The sequence below is a fragment of the Triturus cristatus genome, chromosome 2_2 (genome assembly GCF_964204655.1).
Source record: "Triturus cristatus chromosome 2_2, aTriCri1.1, whole genome shotgun sequence".
NCBI lineage: Eukaryota > Metazoa > Chordata > Amphibia > Caudata > Salamandridae > Triturus > Triturus cristatus.
This window is the reverse complement of record NC_140582.1, coordinates 1,234,539,810-1,234,562,531: the sequence shown is the minus strand read 5'-3', so window position 1 is coordinate 1,234,562,531 and position 22,722 is coordinate 1,234,539,810. Positions and strand designations below refer to the sequence as shown.

The window sequence follows — 22,722 nt, the reverse complement described above, 5'->3', positions numbered from 1 at the left end:
AACACCAGTTTCTACACGGAACAAATAGAGAAACACATTGCACATTTGAATATAACCCTACTGAACAATTTTCCAACATATTGAAGAGCTTAATAAAGAAAGCAGTGAAAAATGGGGTGATAAATGACAAAACCAGCAAGTTTCTGATGCCCAACAATCCTAGCACACCATTTTTAGGTCTTGCCTAGCGTTGCAGCGCAGGCGCTGCTCGCTTGGCGAGACTTGTAGTGAGAGGGCATTTCAGAAGGGGGCTTGAAGCCCCGCCCCTCATTTTCATTGAAAGGAGGTCCTCATCCTGGGCTCCTCACCCTCCGCCTGGGACGACTCCTGGTGGCCTCCCGCCCTGGGCACCGCACCCAAACCGTCAGACCATGCACGAAACCTGGGCTTCATCCTGGACTCCTCCCTCTCCATGACCAGGCAAGTCAACACCATCTCCTCGGCGTGCTTCAACATCCTACGCATGCTACGGAAGATCTTCCGGTGGATCCCCACAGAGACCAGGAAGACCGTCACCCAGGCCCTCGTCACCAGCCGACTGGACTACGGTAACGCCCTCTACGCCGGTACCACCGCCAAGCTCCAGAAGAGACTCCAGCGGATCCAAAACGCCTCAGCCAGACTCATCCTCGACATCCCACGATCCAGCCACATCTCCGGACATCTGAGAGACCTTCACTGGCTCCCCGTCAACAAGAGAATCACCTTCCGCCTCCTCACCCACGCACACAAAGCCCTGCACGACCAAGGCCCGAGCTACCTCAACAGCCGAGTCAACTTCTACGCTCCCAGACGCCACCTCCGATCAGCCAACCACGCCCTCGCCGCCGTCCCCCGCATCCGAAGAGCGACTACAGGAGGAAGGTCCTTCTCCTACCTGGCCGCCAAGACCTGGAACTCCCTCCCGTCCGACCTGCGCCTGACCCAAGACCACCTCTCCTTCAGAAAGAAGCTGAAGACCTGGCTGTTCGAGCAGTAGCGGCACCCCCCCCCCCCCCCAGCGCCTTGAGACCCTACGGGTATGTAGCGCGCTTTATAAGTGTCACTGATTGATTGATTGATCGTTTATGGTAAACGGTGGCCTACCACTGGAAATGAGGCTTCTTTGTTACCGCCCTTTCACCTTTTGGGACAGCCCATCCGGACTGGATCATTTGCTTCACGGCTGTCGTGAAGCAATTTCTTATCTAAAGTAGGCGTGTTATGTAAACAAGCCGTGAAGCAAAGGATCCAGTCCGGGTGGGCCGTCCAGGGGTGTAGGCTTCTCGTGTCCTCCAGTCTCACCTCTCACTCTCTGCCCCCAGCATGCCCAGTTTTAATCTTAAAAAACTCCCTTTGCTTTTCCCAGCTCACTGCGGTCGGCTGTCTTCGTTTCTGTTCATAAAAACCTTCTCTTCTGTGTTCCGACCGTCGTTCCTTTAAAATGCATTTGTTTCCCTCCAAATGTCCCCGTAAATTAGAAGTTCACCTTTTCCCTTCCGAGGGCACCTCGTGGGGTTAATTCCCAGTTGATGCGTTTTCCGCACTTACATCAACACCTTACGCTCTATCCTTGGTACTCCTACGTGTGTGAGTCTGTGGAGTAGCTGCGAACGCAGGCAATACTCCGCTTTCTCTACAACACCTGAAGTAAACGCAGAAAAAATAGCCAACTGGTGAAACCTCTTCAGCAACAAACACCCAGAGGCCACCGGTCAGTGCTGCGCTAAACTGTGTTCCTCGGTCTTTCGTTCACCGGTGTGACTGTGGTGCAAGCAGACCCATTTCTACAGGTGAAGAGGGTCACACACTGTGCCTCCGATACTGCTCGGAGGCTGTTGGTGCAATAGATGGTGGCAACTTGCAAGGTATGCAAGGCACCAAAGCGTTAAACAGCTGTAGGTGCCCTCACTGGGGGTTCGCGGACTACCTCTCTTGACTGGGTCCTTGAAGACCCTCCCTTGGGACCCAGATGCCCCTCCCTATGCGCTCCTGACCTCCTCCCACATGAAGCCGAGCCCCTCCCCATGGTTACTGAAAGCCCTCCCCATGGGTGCAGAGCGTGCTCCAAAGTCCATTGTGGCAACAGGCTGGCGGTGGGTGAGGGGAGCGGGGCGCACGGTGGATAGCTCACCACTTGATTAGGTAGCCCCGCCTCCGGAGCAGCCAGTCCAGCACCTCTCGCCAGATCCCAGAGTGTAAGCGGCCCCAACACAGGTCCGCTCCCATTCCCGGGGGAGCGTCGATCCCTGCTGTGCCCCTCAAAGGGCACCCGGTACGCTCTCCAGGGCAACCCCACAACTCACTCTGAGTCCCTGCCCTCAGCCATGAGCTGCACCCTGCAACTGTGAGCAAACCACAGGAGAGGACACAGCCCTCACCAGCAGACATTAGAGAACCTAGCCCTGACAGCTCCCGTGCCCGGACAGACCACAGCAGAGGACCCAGCCCCGCCAGCTCATGTGCCCACTACCCGGACGACCACAGCAGAGGACCCAGCTCCTGTGCCCGCTGTTCAAACAGACAACAGCAGAGGATCCAGCTCCTGTGCTCGCTGCCCGGACAGACCACAGCAGTGAACACAGAACTGCCGGATCCTGTTTGCGCTGCCTCTTGGCTTCCCCAGTGCCACCCTCTGCGGGGTGATGGCCCTTGGGCTGGCTATCCCTCTGCTCTCGGCGCTCCTGCTCAGCCTCCCCCGCTCAGCAAAAGGGCAGGACCTGCCCACCAGCACCCCCGGGGTGAATGGATACAGTCTGCACCCTCCGTACTTCAACCTGGCCAAGGGCGCCTGGATCTCAGCCTCGGCCACCTGTGGGGAGGAGGAGGAGACGGGCCGGGCCTCTACTGCAAGCTGGTGGGGGGGCCTGCGCCCGGGGACCCCAGCCAGACCATCCAGGTAACTGCGCGCGCCGTAAGGGCTCCTTTGCGCTGTCTATAGGGGACTAAAAGCTGAACACCCAGGCGGCGTTATGTACATTCAAACAGCCCCCCCACCTCCCGCGGAGCCTCTGTAAGGACCAGTACACCCAGATAACCATGCAATCCACAGGGGAATAATCGTAGTAACACTACACAAACATCTATAGGGAACCGAGTCCCGCACGCTATCCATTGGGCCCTGGTTAGCCCATCCAAGCCACCCCCAATCCACTGAGGGACACCGATGGTTACCTATAGGGGTACACAGGCAATGCTGCGCATTTGTAGCTCTTTCAGATAACCCTAAGTGTGTAGAAGTCACTACATGTATTCTATAGGGTATCCGATGCTGGTGTACGCGCAGTCTATAGGGAACACTGAGCTTTATATAAGGGGGGCCTCGTCAGACTGTCGTGGTACAAGGAGCGTCTGTAATGACCCGGCCCCATCCTGTTATTCAGGGAGGGGGGGTGCATCCAGGTAACGTCGCATCTGTAGGTGTCAGTGCGTGCATTCTGAGAAGGCGCTTGGGCTCTTCCAGCTCCGCGCGTTACTCATCGGGTCCATATGGGTGGGAGGGGGGCACGGGTCAGACAGGCCGCCGAGTCTCTCTCTTACCATTACATCCACACACACAGACATACACTCCCACAGGCACACTCACACATCAGGCACACACGTGCCTCCTCACACTCCCCACACGCATACGCACTCAGACATTTTCACAAATACACAGATTCAGAGAGGCACACTCACTCACTCACACACTCCCAGACACCAGCACACAGGTAGACTCACGCACAGACATGCAGATACTCACCCACACACGGGTACACTCACTCGATGCTTTTTCTGAGTAGAGCGTTTTAGGCGCCAATACCTTCACGATTGGGTCTTCAGCGCTTGTTAGCTGAGGTGTGGCCTTAGTACGAGGAAGGCGTCACTGTGCAGTGAGACTCTATTCTTAACTGTCTTCTCTGTGCCTTATTTCCCCATCTCACATGTCTCGTCATTTCTTCTTCTCCTTCCCCCCCTCCCACCCCCCCTCCAATCCCCGAAACACCCCCTTTTTGTTTTTGTCTTCACGGACACCGCGCTATCCAATGCAATAGGTGTTGCTTTTGGTATTGTAAATAACAATGCCTTTTAAAGGCATTGCCATTTACAATGTCAATAGCTCAAAATAATGCCATTGTGAGACCTATTGCATTGTAAATGCTTGTTATATATGCTCCCCAAAATTCACAAAAACCTACAAAATCCGCCGTTTAGACCAATAGTGTCAACCAGAGGAAGCATACATGAGCCAGCCGGTAAACTATTAGACAAGTATCTACAATCCCTCGTTGTCACCATGAACACATATCAGAGAGACCACAGATTTCTTATTAAAAATCAAAGATATCAAATTTAACAACGAGGATGAAATATGGCTTTGTACAGCTGATGTGAAGGCACCAATTACCTCAATTCCACACAACCTTGGCATAGAAGCCATAGAGGAGGCATTGCTCCACTCCGACCTAGATTTCTAATTTCAAATATTCTTAATGGAACTACTACAATTTACGTTGTATCAGAGCTATTTCAGATGGAAGGATCAGTACTACCTAAAACTCACCAGAACATTGATGGGCAACTGTGCTGCTCCCTCGTATGCTAATATCTTTATGAATAAATTTGAGGAGAACACCTCTATTTGCAAAGCACACGCTATCAAATGTTTCAGATACATAGACGATATTTTCGTCATCTGGAAAGGCTCAAATTAGAGTTTAATTGAATCATTGAATGCACTGAACAACATCAATGACAAAATTCAATTCACCTATGAGAAATCAATTGCCTTCTTAGATGTCCTCATAAGCAGAGTCAACAATTCTCTAGAGACCAACCTATATAGAAAAAACACAGACAGAAACAACACTTTACACTATCACAGCTTCCACAATAATGCCCTGAAGAATCATTTTCCCTACTCCAAACTTCTGAGAGTTAAAAGCTAACTACGAACAACAAACCAAAAACATGTTAGACCGTTTCAGACAAAGAGGATATCCTGAAAAGGTTTTGGAACAAGCGAAAAACCGATGCTCCAAAAAATTCTCGGACTGACTTGTTCATCCACTCAAAGAAGCCAGAAGAGAAACGCACAGTGGTTGTATCTAAATTTTCCACCATGAGCCAATGTTACAAAAAATCCATTATGAACCACTGGTCCATACTCGCTGCAGAACCGGATTTCAAACAACTTTTCAAAGACACACCTATCTTTGCGTACACCAGGGGTAGAAATCTGAAAGAACTTTTAACACCAGAAATCACATGCAAACCAACTTCAAAGGAACCGTTCGATGTCACAATTGCAGCAATTGCAATAACATCATAAATGGAGCCATCATCACTCATCCCATGAAGGGTACCAACATAAGCCTTAAAGGTCAATGAAAACTGTGACACTGCCAATGGAATATACATGTTGAAATGCATTTGTGGTTTGGTCTACATCGGCAAGACTGAAAGGAAGATAAAAACGAGAATACATGAACACAAGAGCAATATTCGGACTAGGAATTCCAAATCAGTCATTGCAGTACACTTTACAGACAACCATAACAATGTTACATCGAGAGAAAATAAGGAAGGGATAACAACAAGCACCTTTTACAGAGAAAGAACTACTGGATCAAATTGTTGAACTCATTGAAGCCAGATGGCCTTAATGACCGGAAGGAATTTTCTTGTTACTTATAAGTCTATGATGCACTGAGTTTGACCTTTTGTGTCACTTTCATCATTTTTTCCAGCTATCATCATTCACATTTGTTAATCATCATTCAGCAGACATCAGGCTGTTCAATCACCTTATTCATATATATCTAACTTTCACCTGTGTATTTACTCTTCTACGGTCACTGCTCTTTTTTTTGGATTTTCTGCACACGTTACATTTGTTCCATGACTTTTTGCACACACTTATTATTCCTTTCCTATTCCCATCACTGTTCACAGCGCTTTAATTGGCACAGACTGTCTTTTCATGTTTATATTTCCATTTGTTATAAGCCACTGCATGACATCTTTTAATGATTAGAATATCGTATTTTTGTTGAATACCATGTCTATTTTGGTAATCTGGATGTAGAGCTTAAGACTCATTGTTCATTTTAGATTTAGCAAGTTCGTTTTCGGGAGTTTTCCCATTACAAAATGGCATCCATGTTTTCAATGCACCCTATGTAGCCTAGATAGTCCTTTTTCTATTGTTTATTTTGTAACGTTTTTTATACGTTTTTAGGTCTCGGGACCATCCGGTCTGCCGAAGGCAGAACCGGAAGTCCGGAGATTTAATGTTTTGGAGAAGAGGGGCTTGAACCCGCCCCTCTTCTCCCCTCTTCTCCATTGGCTGGCCTCTTGAATGCTGGCCAGCCATTGGAGAAGAGGCTTTGTCTCTCCGAACAGGCCCCGTCCTTTTCGGATTCGGGGGCGTGTTTTTTGCTACTTTTCTGATTATCTCCTCCAGCCAATGGCAAGAGGAGAGAACAGAAAAACACGCCCCAGAATCCGGAAACGCCGCTGCCTTTCTCCGAGGCATTTCAGCTTCGCCTCGGAGAAAGGCGGTGGTGTTCCTGGCGTCCTCTCCCCCTGCTGTTGGCTCCCGTGTTTGGCTGCTGCTTTGGTAAGGCAGCATTCGTTATCTAAAAATAGATACGGACCCATGTACTTGTCTGGCACACATGAAAGTAGTGTTTGCGCACGTCCGTATTTGTGAATTTTTATCGTCACGGACTGGGATCTCCTGCTGCTTGCGTGTGCGAGTGCAATAGCCAGGGAGGGGCTACCTTGCTGTACGTGTGTGTTAATGTGTGTGTGCGCTTAAACGTGCAGTCTCCACGCAGAGGATTTCTTGCTGTATAGGTGTGTATGTCTGTGTGTCTTTTTTGAGAGGGCTTTTAGTATCCTCAGGGACACGGATCTCCTGCTGTATAGATAAATCTGAGTTCCTATAGGCACGTTAGGGATACATCTATAGATGTATGTTTGTATGTGTGCGCGCGCGAGGGAGGGAAAGAGAAAGGGACAGAGTCAATGTGCCTGGATACAGAACTTGGGGACAACATTTCATGAGTTCACTGTAACTGGCTGTCTGATAAATGCGCGTAGGTGACAATTAGTGAAACGCTGGACTCAGAAGATGGGGTACGCTTACCGATTCCCTGCCTGGCACCCACATTTTCTAAAGTCGTTTGTGGTGCAGGCAGGTGGGTAATAACTTCCAATGGATTGGTGCAGCCGAGGTAGAAGCAGCGGCGGGGAAGTTTCACTCTAACGCTGACGCGCAGGAGGGGAGGAAGTAAATACGAACCGGCACCTCGCACAAAAACACACTTACTGCAGAGACTTAGTCTGAATGACATGTGTTGCAGGAGCACGTCGAAGTGGGTATCTTTCGGCATAAAATTGGCACTGTTGAAAGGAACATTGAGAGTAAGCAAGGCTTGAGGGGGATTTGGAACAAGTGTGGTATTGTTTTTATATTACACACGTTCCATACAATCTCCCAGTTGTTCCTTTCAGTTCAGACATGCTGTTCCTTTGCACCCTTTCAGTTTCTGTTCCCGCTATTGTCCTGGCAGAAGATGCGCCATTGTTTTGTCATTTTGTAAGGTAATTTCCTATGTCAGCGTCTTTGGACAAATGAATATTTTTGCAGTATTAGCTATGCCAAATAGACTTGTGCGAAATTCGCAGCAAGGCAAGGGGACAGGGTATTCGCGGGACATTTTGGTTAACCTTTTCAGAAAGCGTGCTGCTACAGATAAAAAAATCAATCACCTTTCAGTGTGGCTGTGCCACAATTATCACTCATTTAAAAACAGTGAAGCTAATGGAGTGTTTTATCACGGCAGGCAGGGCCGACATTGGTCATTATTTAGTGTTTGCTAAGCTGATGGTACTTCCACGGCTCTGCCCTTATCTCCTCTTCTTCACAATTGGATTTTATATTACTGGGGCAGTCAGGTATGACAAGTCATTTTCTTTCCTCTTGTCTTTTGAAGGGAATACAAACTTCTACTTATTCGAACAATCAGAGTCGAGGATTAAAGCTGCTGGAAGTATCTGAATTAAAAAGGGTAGCCGTGCAAGTCATGTGTGAATGATTATATTTTTCTATTCTCTTAGCGAAATGTTTTTATTAAAACTAGAGCCCAGTATAAAGAGTTTTAGCACAGATCTTTATTATACGCTGGTGACTTGCATGTTGGAGGCAGGTGAGCGGCTGCCATGTGAGATGTGCCCGACAGTAGCGAAGGGGCTTCTGGGCACCTGCTCCGGTGTGAGCAAATTGGACGTGCAGGAAGGGCTTCGGCTGGTATGGGCGTTGGCCTGCCACTAACAAAGGGATTTGTGTGTTAATCCTTTTTGTAAGATTCCGTGAGGCAGTCCTGCAAACTCTGAAAGACCAAACTTAACAGAATGTCTGACATTGCCCTTCTAATGCAGAACTCTGTGGCTGCGGTACCCACAAGGCACACTTTTATGTGCCTCTCCTTCGGGGTTTGAGTTGAAGTACTTCTCTTATTCTGAGCCATCCTAACCCCTCCTCATCACAGTGGTGAATACAGAACACGACTATCTCCAGTCTTGAAACTTCCGACCACGCGCAGCCTGCCAGGCCAGCATTATTACCCTGCCTTCCTGTCAGGGCTCTGTGTGGGGGTGGCTCTGTGTGGGGGTGGCTGTGTGTGTGTGGGTGGCTCTGTGTGTGGGGGAGGGTCTGTGTGTGGGGGAGGGTCTGTGTGTGGGGGTGGCTCTGTGTGTGGGGGTGGCTCTGTGTGTGGGGGTGGCTCTGTGTGTGGGGGTGGCTCTGTGTGTGTGGCTCTGTGTGTGTGGGTGGCTGTGTGTGTGGGGGAGGGTCTGTGTGTGGGGGAGGGTCTGTGTGTGGGTGGCTGTGTGTGTGTGGCTCTGTGTGTGTGGGTGGCTTTTTTGTAGGTGGCTCTATGCGTGGTGGGTCTGTCTGTGTGTGGGTAACTGTGTGTGGAGGTGGCTATGTGGGTGGCTCTATGGGTGGCTCTATTTGTGTGTGGGTTGCTCTATGTGGGTGGCTCTGTGTGTGTGGGTGGCTTTGAGTGTGTGGGTGCAAATGCAATAGGTCTCGCATTTGAGAGTGATTAAGCTATTGACATTGTAAATAACAATGCCATGTCTTTAAATGTTTTAAAAACAAAAACATAAACAAAAATAATGTCATGAGCAATGGCAATAGCTTTAACTTTAACAATGCCGAGACCATTGCATTGTAAATGCTTGTTCTTTACGCGCCATTACTTGTTGTCACAAAGCAATAAAACTTGGACACGAGCGCAAGAAAGTGAGTAAACTAACGACACTGATTGAAGTTTAGTATGCACCTCCGTTTATACTGCCCTGTCGCCGCATGTTTGTCTTAACGCACAGTAAAATCGGGCCTTGAGATTCCACGTCGGCGGACTTCAACTGCATGCTGATACTTTTCATGCACATTTGTGTCACAACGATAATATTAGTTCCTTATCGCTTCGCGTCACGATATAGACTGCACTCTCTCACATTCACCTCATGATTCGCATCACTGGGCAGATGATCAGAGATTAATCTTCACTCTTTATAGGAGAATACGCACCGGCTAACACACTAATCGATGGAGCAGTCCTTTTTTATGCCGCTTTAACATTTCACGTAACTCCACCCTTCATCATTTAATTTGTTTTTCAACTTCACTTCAAGCAGCATGTGCTTCATAGTTATCCACGTTTATTGGATTTATTTATGTCCCAAGACTATTCACATGGACTAACAGGGTGACGGTTTCTATAACATTGGAGTAGTATCCTCATGTTATCCTTGCCCTGTTTATTTCTGCAGACATTTTCCCCTGACGAAGGGCGATATGTACGCCCGAAATGCATCAGGAGATTTGTTTAAAAGTGTGAACGTTCTCATGAATTCATGTTTGAATAATCTGTACTGGATATGAAAGTTGAAATACCAGCACAAGTATTAAACAGACTTTGATGTAAACACTAGGAAGACTTGTTTACGCGTATCGTATCAAAGAGATTACAGGTTCAAAATCCCTTACTCAGTTGACTGAGGGTTTCCAGCCGTGCTCAGGGGGACGCCCCCTAAGTGCAGGGGACGCTACCTACTTACATTTAGTGACCACACTCATTGGACAGAGAGTGATACTCCTGAAGCACGCTACAACATTTCACTTTGGATGAACATCTTCGCAGTGCGTGTTCCACTACACGATTTTATGACATCACAAAAGTCGCCAGATACAAACAATGGAAAATAAATTTACCAAAAGGTTATTGATGACCCCGAATAGTGCACCCAGCCGTCTATGTCGCAAGGAACTGGGTCTAGAGTTTGTAGAGGATTGCAAAGCTAGTGCTCCCTTGTTTTAATGGGCAAACAGCCCATAAGTAATCACAGATTGCCAAAACTTGGCCAATGCCCTAGAAACACCATGGTTCCACTTTGTGAGGAACACTTACCATGAGATAGGACTGGGGCACTTTTATGATAACCTGGGAATTATCCCACCAAATGCCAAAGCCATTAGTAAAGAGGCGTTCTTTTCTAGGGCCAACTCGCGCTATCTTGATCAAGACAAGATGGGCCCACCATAGATGTCCCTTGCCCCGTTGCAATACTATTTAACTTTTACTACCGATTTGCAGACTAGATTTTATTTAACCAGATTCCGTTTATGCGCTGTGCACTTTTTATTGGCATTTCCACGTCAAGGAGGGTGGGCCGTTAACTCACACTAACTCACACTTTGTCCGTGAGACAACTTTAGGAGCCAAAGCGCTATGCACTTTGTCCTATTCTGCACCATATATAAAACGACGAGGAGTACATTTTTAGTCACATTCCTGAGGAAAATCCGCCCTAACTTCTTGCACCCACTGGCTGTCCCGATATTTGTATTGCGGTAGCCAACTACATAAAAGTCTCTTTGGCTATCAGAAAACACTATGAGTAAGTGCTCCTGTATAATGAATGGTCTAAACGTACGTTGCCTTAAAATGATTATTATAGATTTAGAAACGTATCTCTTTCAAAACATTTTTGACCCATACACTATCATGTTGCTCTAATTTAATTCCAGTATGTAAATAATTTTATCTTTGGCATTTTATGAATTATCCTTCTTTTAATTTGCTTGTAATTATTATATACATTGTGATCATTTTACTGTAAACTTTTATGTTTCAGATGAACCGAAATAAAGTTGTTCTTGACCTTGGTTATGGGAATAGTCCACCCTTTGATGAAGCATGCCTCTTAAGGGCGTGCGAGGGGTCTTGTCATGAACGAAAGATTCTGTCACAATTACAGGGACAGCCTCTTCCGCAACAGTCAACATGTTTGTAGACTTTGTGTATCCTTTTGTGTTTTGAACTGTGATTTTGGGAGCGATGCATAGTTGGTCATCTAAATATTACCATATGACCCCGTTTCAATTATGGCTACAAGGTCAAGTAAAACCAGCTAAGGGGAGTGATAAAACTAAGTGGGAGCAGGTTCTCAGTAACCACACAAGGGTACAGGTAAAAAAAAGGTCTATGTTGTTACTATAAAGATGATGCCACCACGCTTAGTGAAAACATGGCCTGGGTTGAGATGCCAGTAGCACTCTTGCTCAAAAAGAGATACATTGTGGGTGTTCCCCAGGTATTATCACTCAGGTCAGATGTCAACATAAAGCAACTCAAAGGGTGCTCCTCCAGCAGGTGTGCACAATTATTGAGCTCACTTTGGAAAAACACACAGGGCTGTGTCATGTACAAGTGCGGACCAACACAAACTTATGATCTATTTTCAAATAGACAGTTTGTAAATAAAATAAAAAAACACTTACATGTCTGTTAAGTCAATGATCGCAGGTGGTCTAAATAGGAAACAAACATTTTGGATAAAAGAGAGCATTAATCAAACTTGAATGATATTAAAGTTCAAAACATCAAATGAGATTAATGAAAACAGAATGGATCATTACGGTCTCCAATCTGAAAAAAAGTGACTCATCCCAAGAAATGCACTTGGACACATTACCAGTCGTTAATAGAGGATCGCTAGCTAGACAATGTGTTTAAAAGTTTACAAAGACATTAATGAATAAGCAGTTTTAAGATTCTACAATAAAAGATTACTGAACTATCACATATACATCAAATGCAAAACAATACAACATTTAATATGTTAAAAAGTGTACAAATTCGACTTACAACATTGGTACTTCACAGACATCTGATCTAACAGAAAAAGAAAAAAAGGATATCAAATATTAGAGGTATGGAACTGGAATACAGAGTCTTATAAACACTAGAACTATTATGTCTCAACAAATTTACTGCAATTTGTTGTGGTGAAAGTAATATAATACATACTAAATCTACTTTGAACCACTACATTTGTATATGTTTGTATCCCAGACCCAGGTAGATATTACTTTACAGCAGTTGCCTGTAAAAATTTTATGCCGAGTACCCTTAAGTGATTATATATAACCAGCTATAGTTACAGTTATCTTAAGTAAGGTGACTATAACAGGCACCTCTGCAATGCACAGTTTTCTAATCATAATGTGATTGCAAATGTTGCAGTGACATGATCAATGATGTCATATAAGATGTCATGAGTGATGTAACATGTGGGTAAATTAGCAGTGCATGACGAGGATGTGAGTTGTAGTTACCTTAGGGCACGAGTTATGGTTACTTAAGATAACGAACTGTAACTTTTGAGTTTGTCGTTTTTAGAGAATAACGTTACTTTAACCTTTGTTTTTTCAGAGAATTCCGACTTTTTTTTTTTTTTTAAACACAACGTAAAGTTACCTCCCCGCATGCAGCCAACCCCACGCTGTGCAGGGCCTTTAGCCGTGGGAGGCATTGGTTGGTCCACAACACCCCCAACACCAATCAACCCCAAGCTGCACAGGGCCTTCGGTCGTGCATTGCAGGGGGTTGGCCACAGGGCCTGCAGCCAACTCCACTCCGGGCACGACCTTCAGCCGTCCATGACGGGGCCTTTGCAACGTGCCGTAGGACTGGCATTTGGGTTCTGGGGACCTCATCCCTCGGGCAAAATGTAATAAAATAAAGGGCAGGGGAGCCATGCAGCCCACCTCGCCAAGCCCTATTAGGCCCTGGGGACCACTCCTTCAAGGCCTTTAAAAAAAATTTTTAAAAAATAGGGGGCTGCACAGCCTCCCACCTTCAGCTTCATCAGGCCCTGGAGACCCCAACCCCCAGGCCTTTTTTAAAATGTTTTTTTTTTTTTTAAAGGGGCGGGGGGGGCGAGACCGTGTCGTGCCCACTCCAAGCCTCATTTGGACCTGGGGAACCCATCCTTCTAGAGCCCTATGCATTTTAAAGGTTATGGGGGCCACGTGGCCCAACCTCGATTCTTATAGGCCCTAGGGACCTAATCCTGAAGGCCTATTTTTTAGAGGGGCCGCGTTGCCCCCCTTTCGAAGCCTCATTAGACCCTGGGGAACCCAACCCCCCCCAGGGCCCTATGAATTTTAAAGGGTAGGGGAGCCAAGTTGCCCCTCCACGAGCCTTACCATGCCCCAGGGACCAAATCCCCCCAAGGCCGTATCTCTTTTAAAGGAGAGTGGGCCGCGTGGTTCCCTTCTCAGTGATTATTATGGCCCCGGGTACCCCTACCCTCCAAGCCCCGTATTATTTTAAGGTAGGTGCACTGTTGCTGACCCAGGGCACACAGCATACACGTTGGGGGCTGCAGGCCTCAAACCCCTGTCGGCTCCCCTCATGCTGCGGGAGCCCCCAGGGAGCACTATTTACGCTGCTTCCGCCAGACACGAGCAATATCTTGATTTGTTTCCATGCCTGCATCAGTGCAGGCTGGAAAACAAATCTCAAGTCTGCTCCCACCCGCTGGAAGCAGACATTGTAATTGCTCCTGTTGGCGTCCGCCTTCCCCATATAAAATATTTTGGCAGAGGTGTGGAATTCCTATAGCGACACCCAGGACATTGCTTGAGGTCACGGACAATAAGCTTTAATGTTTATTTTGACCTTGGGACAAGTAGTCCCAACCCCCTTGCAGCACAAACCCTTCGGCTGTCAGTTTACAGTGCAACAGGGAAGAGAATGTTTTGAAGTAATATTTGTGTCCATATGTTAATGCTGTTCAAACTTGTATTTATCGTTCATTACGGCAAAGTCTTTATTAGAGTGAACAACTGGCAGTGGTTTCAGTAAAAAAAAATGTCTATACACATTTGCAAAGATTAACAATATGAGGCTAGGTATATTGCTCTGAAAATACTCCGATTTGATGTAAATACTTGCAGAAGCTTGAAAGCAACCTGGATTCTTTGCCTCAAAATAAAATGCTCACAAAAAATTGCAACTAGGAAAGAAAATGTTTTTCTAAACTACAGTGAAATTGAAGGTGCCTTAGACGCATCATTTAGTAAAATATGGTCATGCATACTAGTGTTTCCCAAAAATATTCAGAATGGAAAATGGGTGTAACCAGTTTTAACAACAGTATGGGAAACATGAAAATGAACAAGCACTGGCAAAGCAAATAGGTCCAACATTGATGGACAGTCTTTTGGCTTTGTCAATGTGTGTCATCTTTTGACATGGCTTTTGGAAAACTTTATTGTTGTGGGAGCTTCCGGACCTTCACCTCTGTAACAAACAGTGGCAAAAAGTACACTTGTTGGGGGTCTCAAAAAGCACACATTGCCACAGTAGTTTCTGGCACTGAACAAAACTACTTTGTGTGCCGATAAGCTCCTAGTGAATGAGCAGAATGCTATAAAAGAGTGAGAGAGGCCAGACCTAATTAGGTGCCCAATTCTTAAAGGAAGTCACAAAAGTGCACCCACAGTATCCATCTTTGCATTAGTGCAGATTTACGTATTTCATGAATTCACAAGATTTTACAGAAGTAGACCTGGAAATTGTACTCCTAGAAAATATTTGAGCGCTGTATTATAGCACAAGCAAATATGCACATGTAGATTTGCTCATCTGTTGAGTGTTTATACGTTCACTTTCCATTCATCCACTTTTTCCCCAACCCTGAAAGAATTTCCGTACTTTCTCAGTATGTGAAAACATTAGTGAAGAGCTTGTGAAAACCCTTAAAACATGAAACTTAGCAGGTATGCACAGACTCACAAGGGCATTTCAACCCTGGGAACTATGGATTACTGCTTCCTCCAGCCCCAGTGTGTAGATGACAAAATATGGAAATTGCAAGTATTTAAGCCCTACTGTAGAATTAGCACGGACATAATCGGAGAGGCTATTATCAGAGCTCTTATGTAATGAGAACGCTGCCATTATTTGTCGCTGCATGGCACCAAAGTACTAGCAGATTTCTTTTTTAGGTCTCGCCTGAGACAGCGCTTTAGCGCTGCTCTGGCGAGACTTATAGTAAGCGAGTTTTGGAAGTGCAAACAGTGGCTTTTCAGGCCGCCAAATACAGTGCATGTGCCCTGGGAGCGCGCACCATTTGGCAGCCTGAAAAGCACTGCCTGATCACTTGCTTTGATGTCCTCAGTGAGCCGCGTGGCCACTGAGGACATCAAAGTGCACACCATTTGCCACCCCCTTGTTTTTTCCTTTGATCCCTATCTTTCCCTTCCTCAATCTCACCCTCTCCCTGCCTTTTACAACTGCGGCCCGCCCCCACTCCCCCCTCCCACTTGGTCAGCTTCAGTGCGCTCTTGTTCTCTGTCTCCCAAACATCATCCAGCAAGATGCCATGGCTGGTTTCACTTTCTTTGTTTAATCACTGTGGCCTTTTATTTACCCCTCCCACCTGCCAAACAGCATCCAGCACCATTCACTATGGCTTTTTATTTATGTAATAGAGCGCCCGTAATGCTAGTTCATGATAAGCAGTGACCATGTGCGTGATGTGCGTGTAAGAGAGAGAACAAGGTGGGGTTGGTATCCGAGCAAAGAAGTGGCATAAAGTCCACATTTTACTTCTAGCACAGATTATCTGATGCACTCATTCGCCAGCAACCACGTATTCATTATCAATTTAACATCAACAAGTTTTGTAAAGTGCGTCTAATCGCCCCCAAGGGTAACCAGGCGCTGAGGCTGCTGCGGTGGGGGTTTCAGTTGAACAGTCAGGTCTCGAGTCTTTTCCAGTCCTGAGCTTTCGTTTAATAATGTGATGCATTGTGGGAGCCGTAGTCCTGCCTCACTGGAGTTGCACCAGTGGGATTAACAGATCTGCTAACAGTGATTTATAAAGTGAAAGGGCTGGGGCACTAGCCCCAGTGTTGCAGTTACTGGCGGCCTCGTGGGGCAGCACGTGGTGCACTAGTTAAAAGCCGGGCGCTTAACAGTGGTGGTGTAAGCGCACCAGCTAATGGCACCAAGCTGTAGGCTGAGAATGTGATCTGAAATAGCGGACTCTATTCTGCCTTTCTGTGTGTCTCTAGACCCATGTTGTGCTGGTAAATGGTATTATATTCAGTGTTTAACCCATTAGCAGTGAGATGCTTGTATTTCATGTACTGCTGCATGCCTCACACTGCTGCATGCCTCACACTGCTGCACGCCTCACACTGCTGCACGCCTCACACTGCTGCACGCCTCACACTGCTGCACGCCTCACACTGCTGCACGCCTCACACTGCTGCACGCCGCACACTGCTGCACGCCGCACACTGCTGCACGCCGCACACTGCTGCACGCCGCACACTGCTACACAAAACACTGCTGCACGCCACACACTGCTGCACGCCACACACTGCTGCACGCCGCACAATGCTACACGAAACACTGCTGCACGGCACACACTGCTGCACAGCACACACTGCTGCAAGCTGCACGCCACACACTGCTGCACACTGCTGCATTACTCACTGCTGCATGCTGCACGACACTGCTGCACGCCACACACTGCTGCACGCCACACACTGCTGCACGCCACACACTGCTGCATGCCACACACTGCTGCATGCCACACACTGCTGCATGCCACACACTGCTGCACGTCGCACACTACTGCACGTCGCACACTGCTGTATGCTGCACACTGCTACACGAAACATTGCTGCACGGCACACACTGTTGCACGGCACACACTGTTGCACGCCGCACACTGCTGCACACTGCTGCACGCAGCACACTGCTGTACGCAGCACACTGCTGCACGCCGCTGAACGCCTCACACTGCTGCACGCCTCACACTGCTGCACGCCTCACACTGCTGCACGCCTCACACTGCTGCATGCCTCACACTGCTACACAAAACACTGCTGCACGCCACACACTGCTGCACGCCGCACACTGCTGCACGCCACACACTGCTGCACGCCGCACACTGCTGCACGCCGCACACTGCTGCACGCCGCACAATGCTACACGAAAAACACTGCTGCACGCTACACACTGCTGCATGGCACACACTGCTGCACACTGCTGCATTACTCACTGCTGCATGTTGCACGACACTGCTGCATGCCTCACACTGCTGCATGCCTCACACTGCTGCACGCCTCACACTGCTGCACGCCTCACACTGCTGCACGCCTCACACTGCTGCACGCCTCACACTGCTGCACGCCTCACACTGCTGCACGCCTCACACTGCTGCACGAAACAATGCTGCACGCCACACACTGCTGCACGAAACACTGCTGCACGCCACACACTGCTGCACACTGCTGCACGCCACACACTGCTGCACGACACTGCTGCACACTGCTGCACGACACTGCTGCACAACACTGCTGCATGCTGCACAACACTGCTGCATGCTGCACAACACTGCTGCATGCTGCACAACACTGCTGCATGCTGCACAACACTGCTGCACAACACTGCTGCATGCCGCACACTGCTGCACACCGCTGCACGCCACACAGTGCTGCATGCCTCACAGTGCCGCCTCACACTGCTGCACGCCTCACACTGCTGCACGCCTCACACTGCTGCACGCCTCACACTGCTGCACGCCTCACACTGCTGCACGCCATACTGTTGCACGCCATACTGTTGCACGCCGCACAATGCTACACGAAAAACACTGCTGCACGCCACACACTGCTGCATGGCACACAATGCTGCACACTGCTGCATTACTCACTGCTGCATGTTGCACGACACTGCTGCACGCCTCACTGCTGCACGCCTCACACTGCTGCACGCCTCACACTGCTGCACGCCTCACACTACTGCACGAAACAATGCTGCACGCCACACACTGCTGCACGCCACACACTGCTGCACGCCACACACTGCTGCACGCCACACACTGCTGCACGCCACTGCTGCACACTGCTGCACGACACTGCTGCACACTGCTGCACGACACTGCTGCACACTGCTGCACGACACTGCTGCATGCTGCACGACACTGCTGCATGCTGCACGACACTGCTGCATGCTGCACGACACTGCTGCATGCTGCACGACACTGCTGCATGCTGCACGACACTGCTGCATGCTGCACGACACTGCTGCATGCTGCACGACACTGCTGCATGCTGCACGACACTGCTGCATGCTGCACGACACTGCTGCATGCTGCACGACACTGCTGCACGCCGCACACTGCTACACGCCGCTGCACGCCACACAGTGCTGCATGCCTCACACTGCTACACGAAACACTGCTGCACGCCACACACTGCTGCACGCCACACACTGCTGCACGCCGCACACTGCTGCACGCCGCACACTGCTGCACGCCGCACACTGCTGCACGCCGCACACTGCTGCACGCCGCACACTGCTGCACGCCGCACACTGCTTTTAGGCGAGTTTATGCTACTGACATTGTAAATGACAATGCCTTTTATTTGTTTTAAAACCAAAACATAAATAAAAGGCATTGTAATTTTGCAATGCCAATAGCTCAAACTCTTATAAATGCGAGACCTATTGCATTGCAAATGCTTGTTTTTTTTAGTTTTTTTAAGGACTAGTAGATTTATGAAGCAACATGCCCCAGGTAGATATTTTATTAAATTACACACCCCTGCTCGGGCCCAGGGGGATGGGGTCCCCCAGAGCCGAATACAGCCTGTGGGTGGGAGGTGGGGCAACATGCACCCCTCCCCAATAAAACCTATACGCCACTACCCTCCCCCTCTGGCCGTGGCCCACCTCAGGGGTTTTTAAAAAGGAAGAGTAGGAACCCAAGCTTTTAAAAAAAAAAAAAATTTAATTGCCTTGGATTCGCAGATCCTTTCTGAATTCTCAGTAAAATCTACACAACAAAAAACAAATTTTTGGCCCCAGGTAGGGCCCCTCTGGGACCCTACCATTAGGCCTAGGGGATCAGGGGATCTCTGCCCTGCCCTCTTAGGTCTTTTTTTAACATTTTTCTAGGATTAAAGACTGAGTCGTAGGATGGCTGCCACCACTTCCTCGTTGAGGTGGTGGCAGCCAATCAGATTTGAGATCTGTTGGCTCCGTGGATCCTCCGGGGCGTGATAAATAAAGAAACATTTTTACCTTAATTTCTCCAAAACTACTGAAGAGATTAACACCAAAACACAAAAAGCACTTTTCTTTACAAAGGTTTATCTTTCTGCTAGATCTAGTCAAAAGTAGCACTTTTTTTGAGTCTTGTGGAGATTTGTGAAAAAACGGGGCCAAAGTTATTAGCAACACAAAAAATGCATGATTCACTGGGTAATTAATATTATATATATATATATATATATATATATATATATATATATATATATATATATATATATATATATTCACTGAAAAAACCATAGGTTTCACACATGTTATAGTTAGCTGGACATTTTACTCATAAAAAACCAATGAAATTCCCCCGTTATAGTTAGTGCAGGCAACTATAACTCACGCGACCGCAAACCTCTGCTGATGCCAATACTGTAGACACTTATTTGCCCATGTCTTCTTCCATTAAATTTTAGCTATACATATATTACAAATATTTTTTTTTCATAAAGACACATATGTCATCAGCAGAGGATTGCGGTCGCGTGAGTTATAGTTGCCTGCACTAACTATAACGGGGGAATTTCATTGGTTTTTTATGAGTAAAATGTCCAGCTAACTATAACATGTGCGAAACCTATGGTTTTTTCAGTGAATTTGCAAGGTTTTTTAAATGCTAATTCCTAACTATAACGTGTGTGAAACCTATGGTTTTTTCAGTGAATTTGTACGGTTTTTTAAAATGCTAAGTTACTTTACGCAGTTAGTGCCGTGCACGCACGGTGGGCACGCGGTGCGCTACGCGCACCGACGTTACACTGGATGGGCCATGTACGCACGATGCGCTTCGCGCACCGTCCGCACACGGAGGACATATTATGCGCTTCGTTGTGAAAGGTAAACTATTAAATGTTCCATTGTCTTATGCACACAGGGGGGGGGGGGGAAATGTGGTTAATTTTTTTTTATAATTAATTTTTACCGTACGCGTACGGTAAGCGTAATCGCCGTTTGTTCGAAAAAATATAAAATTGAATTTTTTGCCTTGGGGGTTCTTTTGGGACACCTTAATCAAGGCTAGGTGGTTAGGAGCTGTCTAACCTGCCCCTTTACATGTTTTCAACCTTTGTTTTTCCTCCCCCCCTCAGAGTGCGAGAGAGAAAATGGCGGCCGCCGCTTCCTGGTTTCGACCGATTCGAATGTTTACTAAGATCTAACAGCCAATCAGAATCGCGCTCGCGCACGGCACCGTACGCATACGGTAAGCTTACCGTAAGCGCATGGTAAGCGCACCGTAAGCTGCCACAGATATATATATTGATTTAAATGCTATTTTCTCAGGAACTACTGAACAGATTTACACCAGACCTACAAAAGGCACTTCCTTGACCTGTAGACTACCTCTCTGCCAAATTTCAAGTAACTCTGTTCAGCCGTTCGGGCTGTAGCTGTGTCTAAAGGTCCTATGGAAAAATGCATGGGAAAAACGTGTTTTGGGACCCCCCTTTTTTCTCAGCCCCCGCTTGACGAATCCCCCCCGAGACTTTCAGGGTAGGAGCGGAGCGTAGCGCCCCATTAGTTTTGAAAATGTCGCGAGGATTCGTCGACCGGCGCCAAAGTTATTCCAAATAGAATGTTGCGGTTTTCCTATGGAAACAGGGTCCTAACTATAACTACCTACTGGCGACCGCCAGTAGATAGATAGATAGATAGATATATATATATATATATATATATATATATATATATATATATATATATATATATATATATATATATATATATATATATATATATATATATATATATATATATATATATATATATATATATATATATATATATATATATATATATATATATATATATATATATATATATATATATATATATATATATATATATATATATATATATATATATATATATATATATATATATATATATATATATTCTACTGGCGGTCGCCAGTAGATAGTTATAGTTAAAACTTAGTTTCCATAGGAAATCTCAAAATTCTATTTTGAATAACTTTGGCGCCGGTTGACGAATCCTCGCCAAATTTTCAAAACAAATGGGGCGCTCCGTTCAGCTCCTACCCTGAAAGTCTCGTGGTGATTCATCAAGTGGGGGCCGAGAAAAAGGGGGGGTCCCAAAACGCGTTTTCCCCATGCATTTTTCCATAGGACCTTTAGTCGCAGCTACAGCCCGAACGGCTGAACAGAATTACGTGAAATTTGGCAGAGGTAGCCATAAGGTCAAGGAAGTGCCTTTTGCAGGTCTGGTGTAAATCTGTTCAGTATTTCCTGAGAAAATAGCATTTAAAAGCATATCAATATCTATACGCGCGCACTGTGCGCGCACCCTGCCGTGCGCGAGCGCAATTCTGATTGGTTGTTAGATGTCGGTAAACATTCCAATCGGTCGAAACCAGGAAGTGTCGGCCGCCATTTTGTCTCTCGCAGTCTGAGGGGGTGAAAAAAAAAGGCGGAGAACGTGAAAAGGGGGCAGAGTGGACAGTTCCTGACCCCCTAGCCTTGGTCAGGGGATCACAGAATTTTTATTTTTTTTTTAAATCGCGAGGTGCGCGCACGCGCACGCCACGCACTGCGAACCGTGGGTGTTTGGTGCGCGAAGCGCACCGAGCGCCGACAGCGCACCAACGGTGTTATAGTTAGCTGAACTAACTATAACGGGGGAATTTCAATGATTTTGTACAAGTGAAAGGTCCAGCTAACTATAACACCCCTGAAACCTATGGTTTTTTCAGTGAATTTCTGAGGTTTTTTAAATGCTAATTCCTAACTATAACGTGCCTGAAACCTATGTTTTTTTCTGTGAATTTCAAAGGTTTTTTAAATGCTAATTTCTAACTGTGCCTACAGAGATAGGACATGTGAAGAAAGAAGAAAAAATGCACAGAAAGAAAAAAAAGAAGTGCAGAAAGAAGCCTTGTTGCAAAATCATCCTGTACCCTCAACTTTTTCAGACGGATACTGGTGGTAACTGAGTCTGACTAACCAGTCCTAGAGCCAGTGCTATGTTAAAAGACACTTAGAATACAGTGAAAACACCTACATACACTAGGGAACATTATGCGTTGGGGTCCCCCTGTGATTAGCATGACCTCCTCTGTAAGCCCCTAGTATATAATAGGGCAGGGGGATTAAAACTACCTCTTAAAACAGGCCACAGAGCGTTTTTGCACACGTTAACTCAGGCCCCGTCCCCTCCCTTCACCACTGTGTAAACACGCCCTGTGTCCGTTTTTAGTTGGGAGATTAAGTTAATTTGAATCCTGAGGGTCCAACTAGCCCACTAGGTACCTCCA

General features: G+C 46.9%; 1 protein-coding gene across 3 annotated transcripts in view; it reads right to left on the bottom strand.

Annotated features, from left to right (window-relative positions):
- LOC146863473 (uncharacterized) overlaps positions 1-22,722 on the bottom strand; it is a 336,901-nt gene that overhangs the window by 202,542 nt on the left and 111,637 nt on the right. For all 3 annotated transcript variants that reach the window (XM_085642897.1, XM_085642899.1, XM_085642898.1), the window contains exons 7-8: positions 12,186-12,212; positions 11,819-11,848 (exon numbers count right to left, since the gene is read on the bottom strand). In XM_085642897.1, the coding sequence (XP_085499023.1) occupies positions 11,819-11,848; positions 12,186-12,212 (57 nt within the window). The remainder of the gene's footprint in view (positions 1-11,818; positions 11,849-12,185; positions 12,213-22,722) is intronic.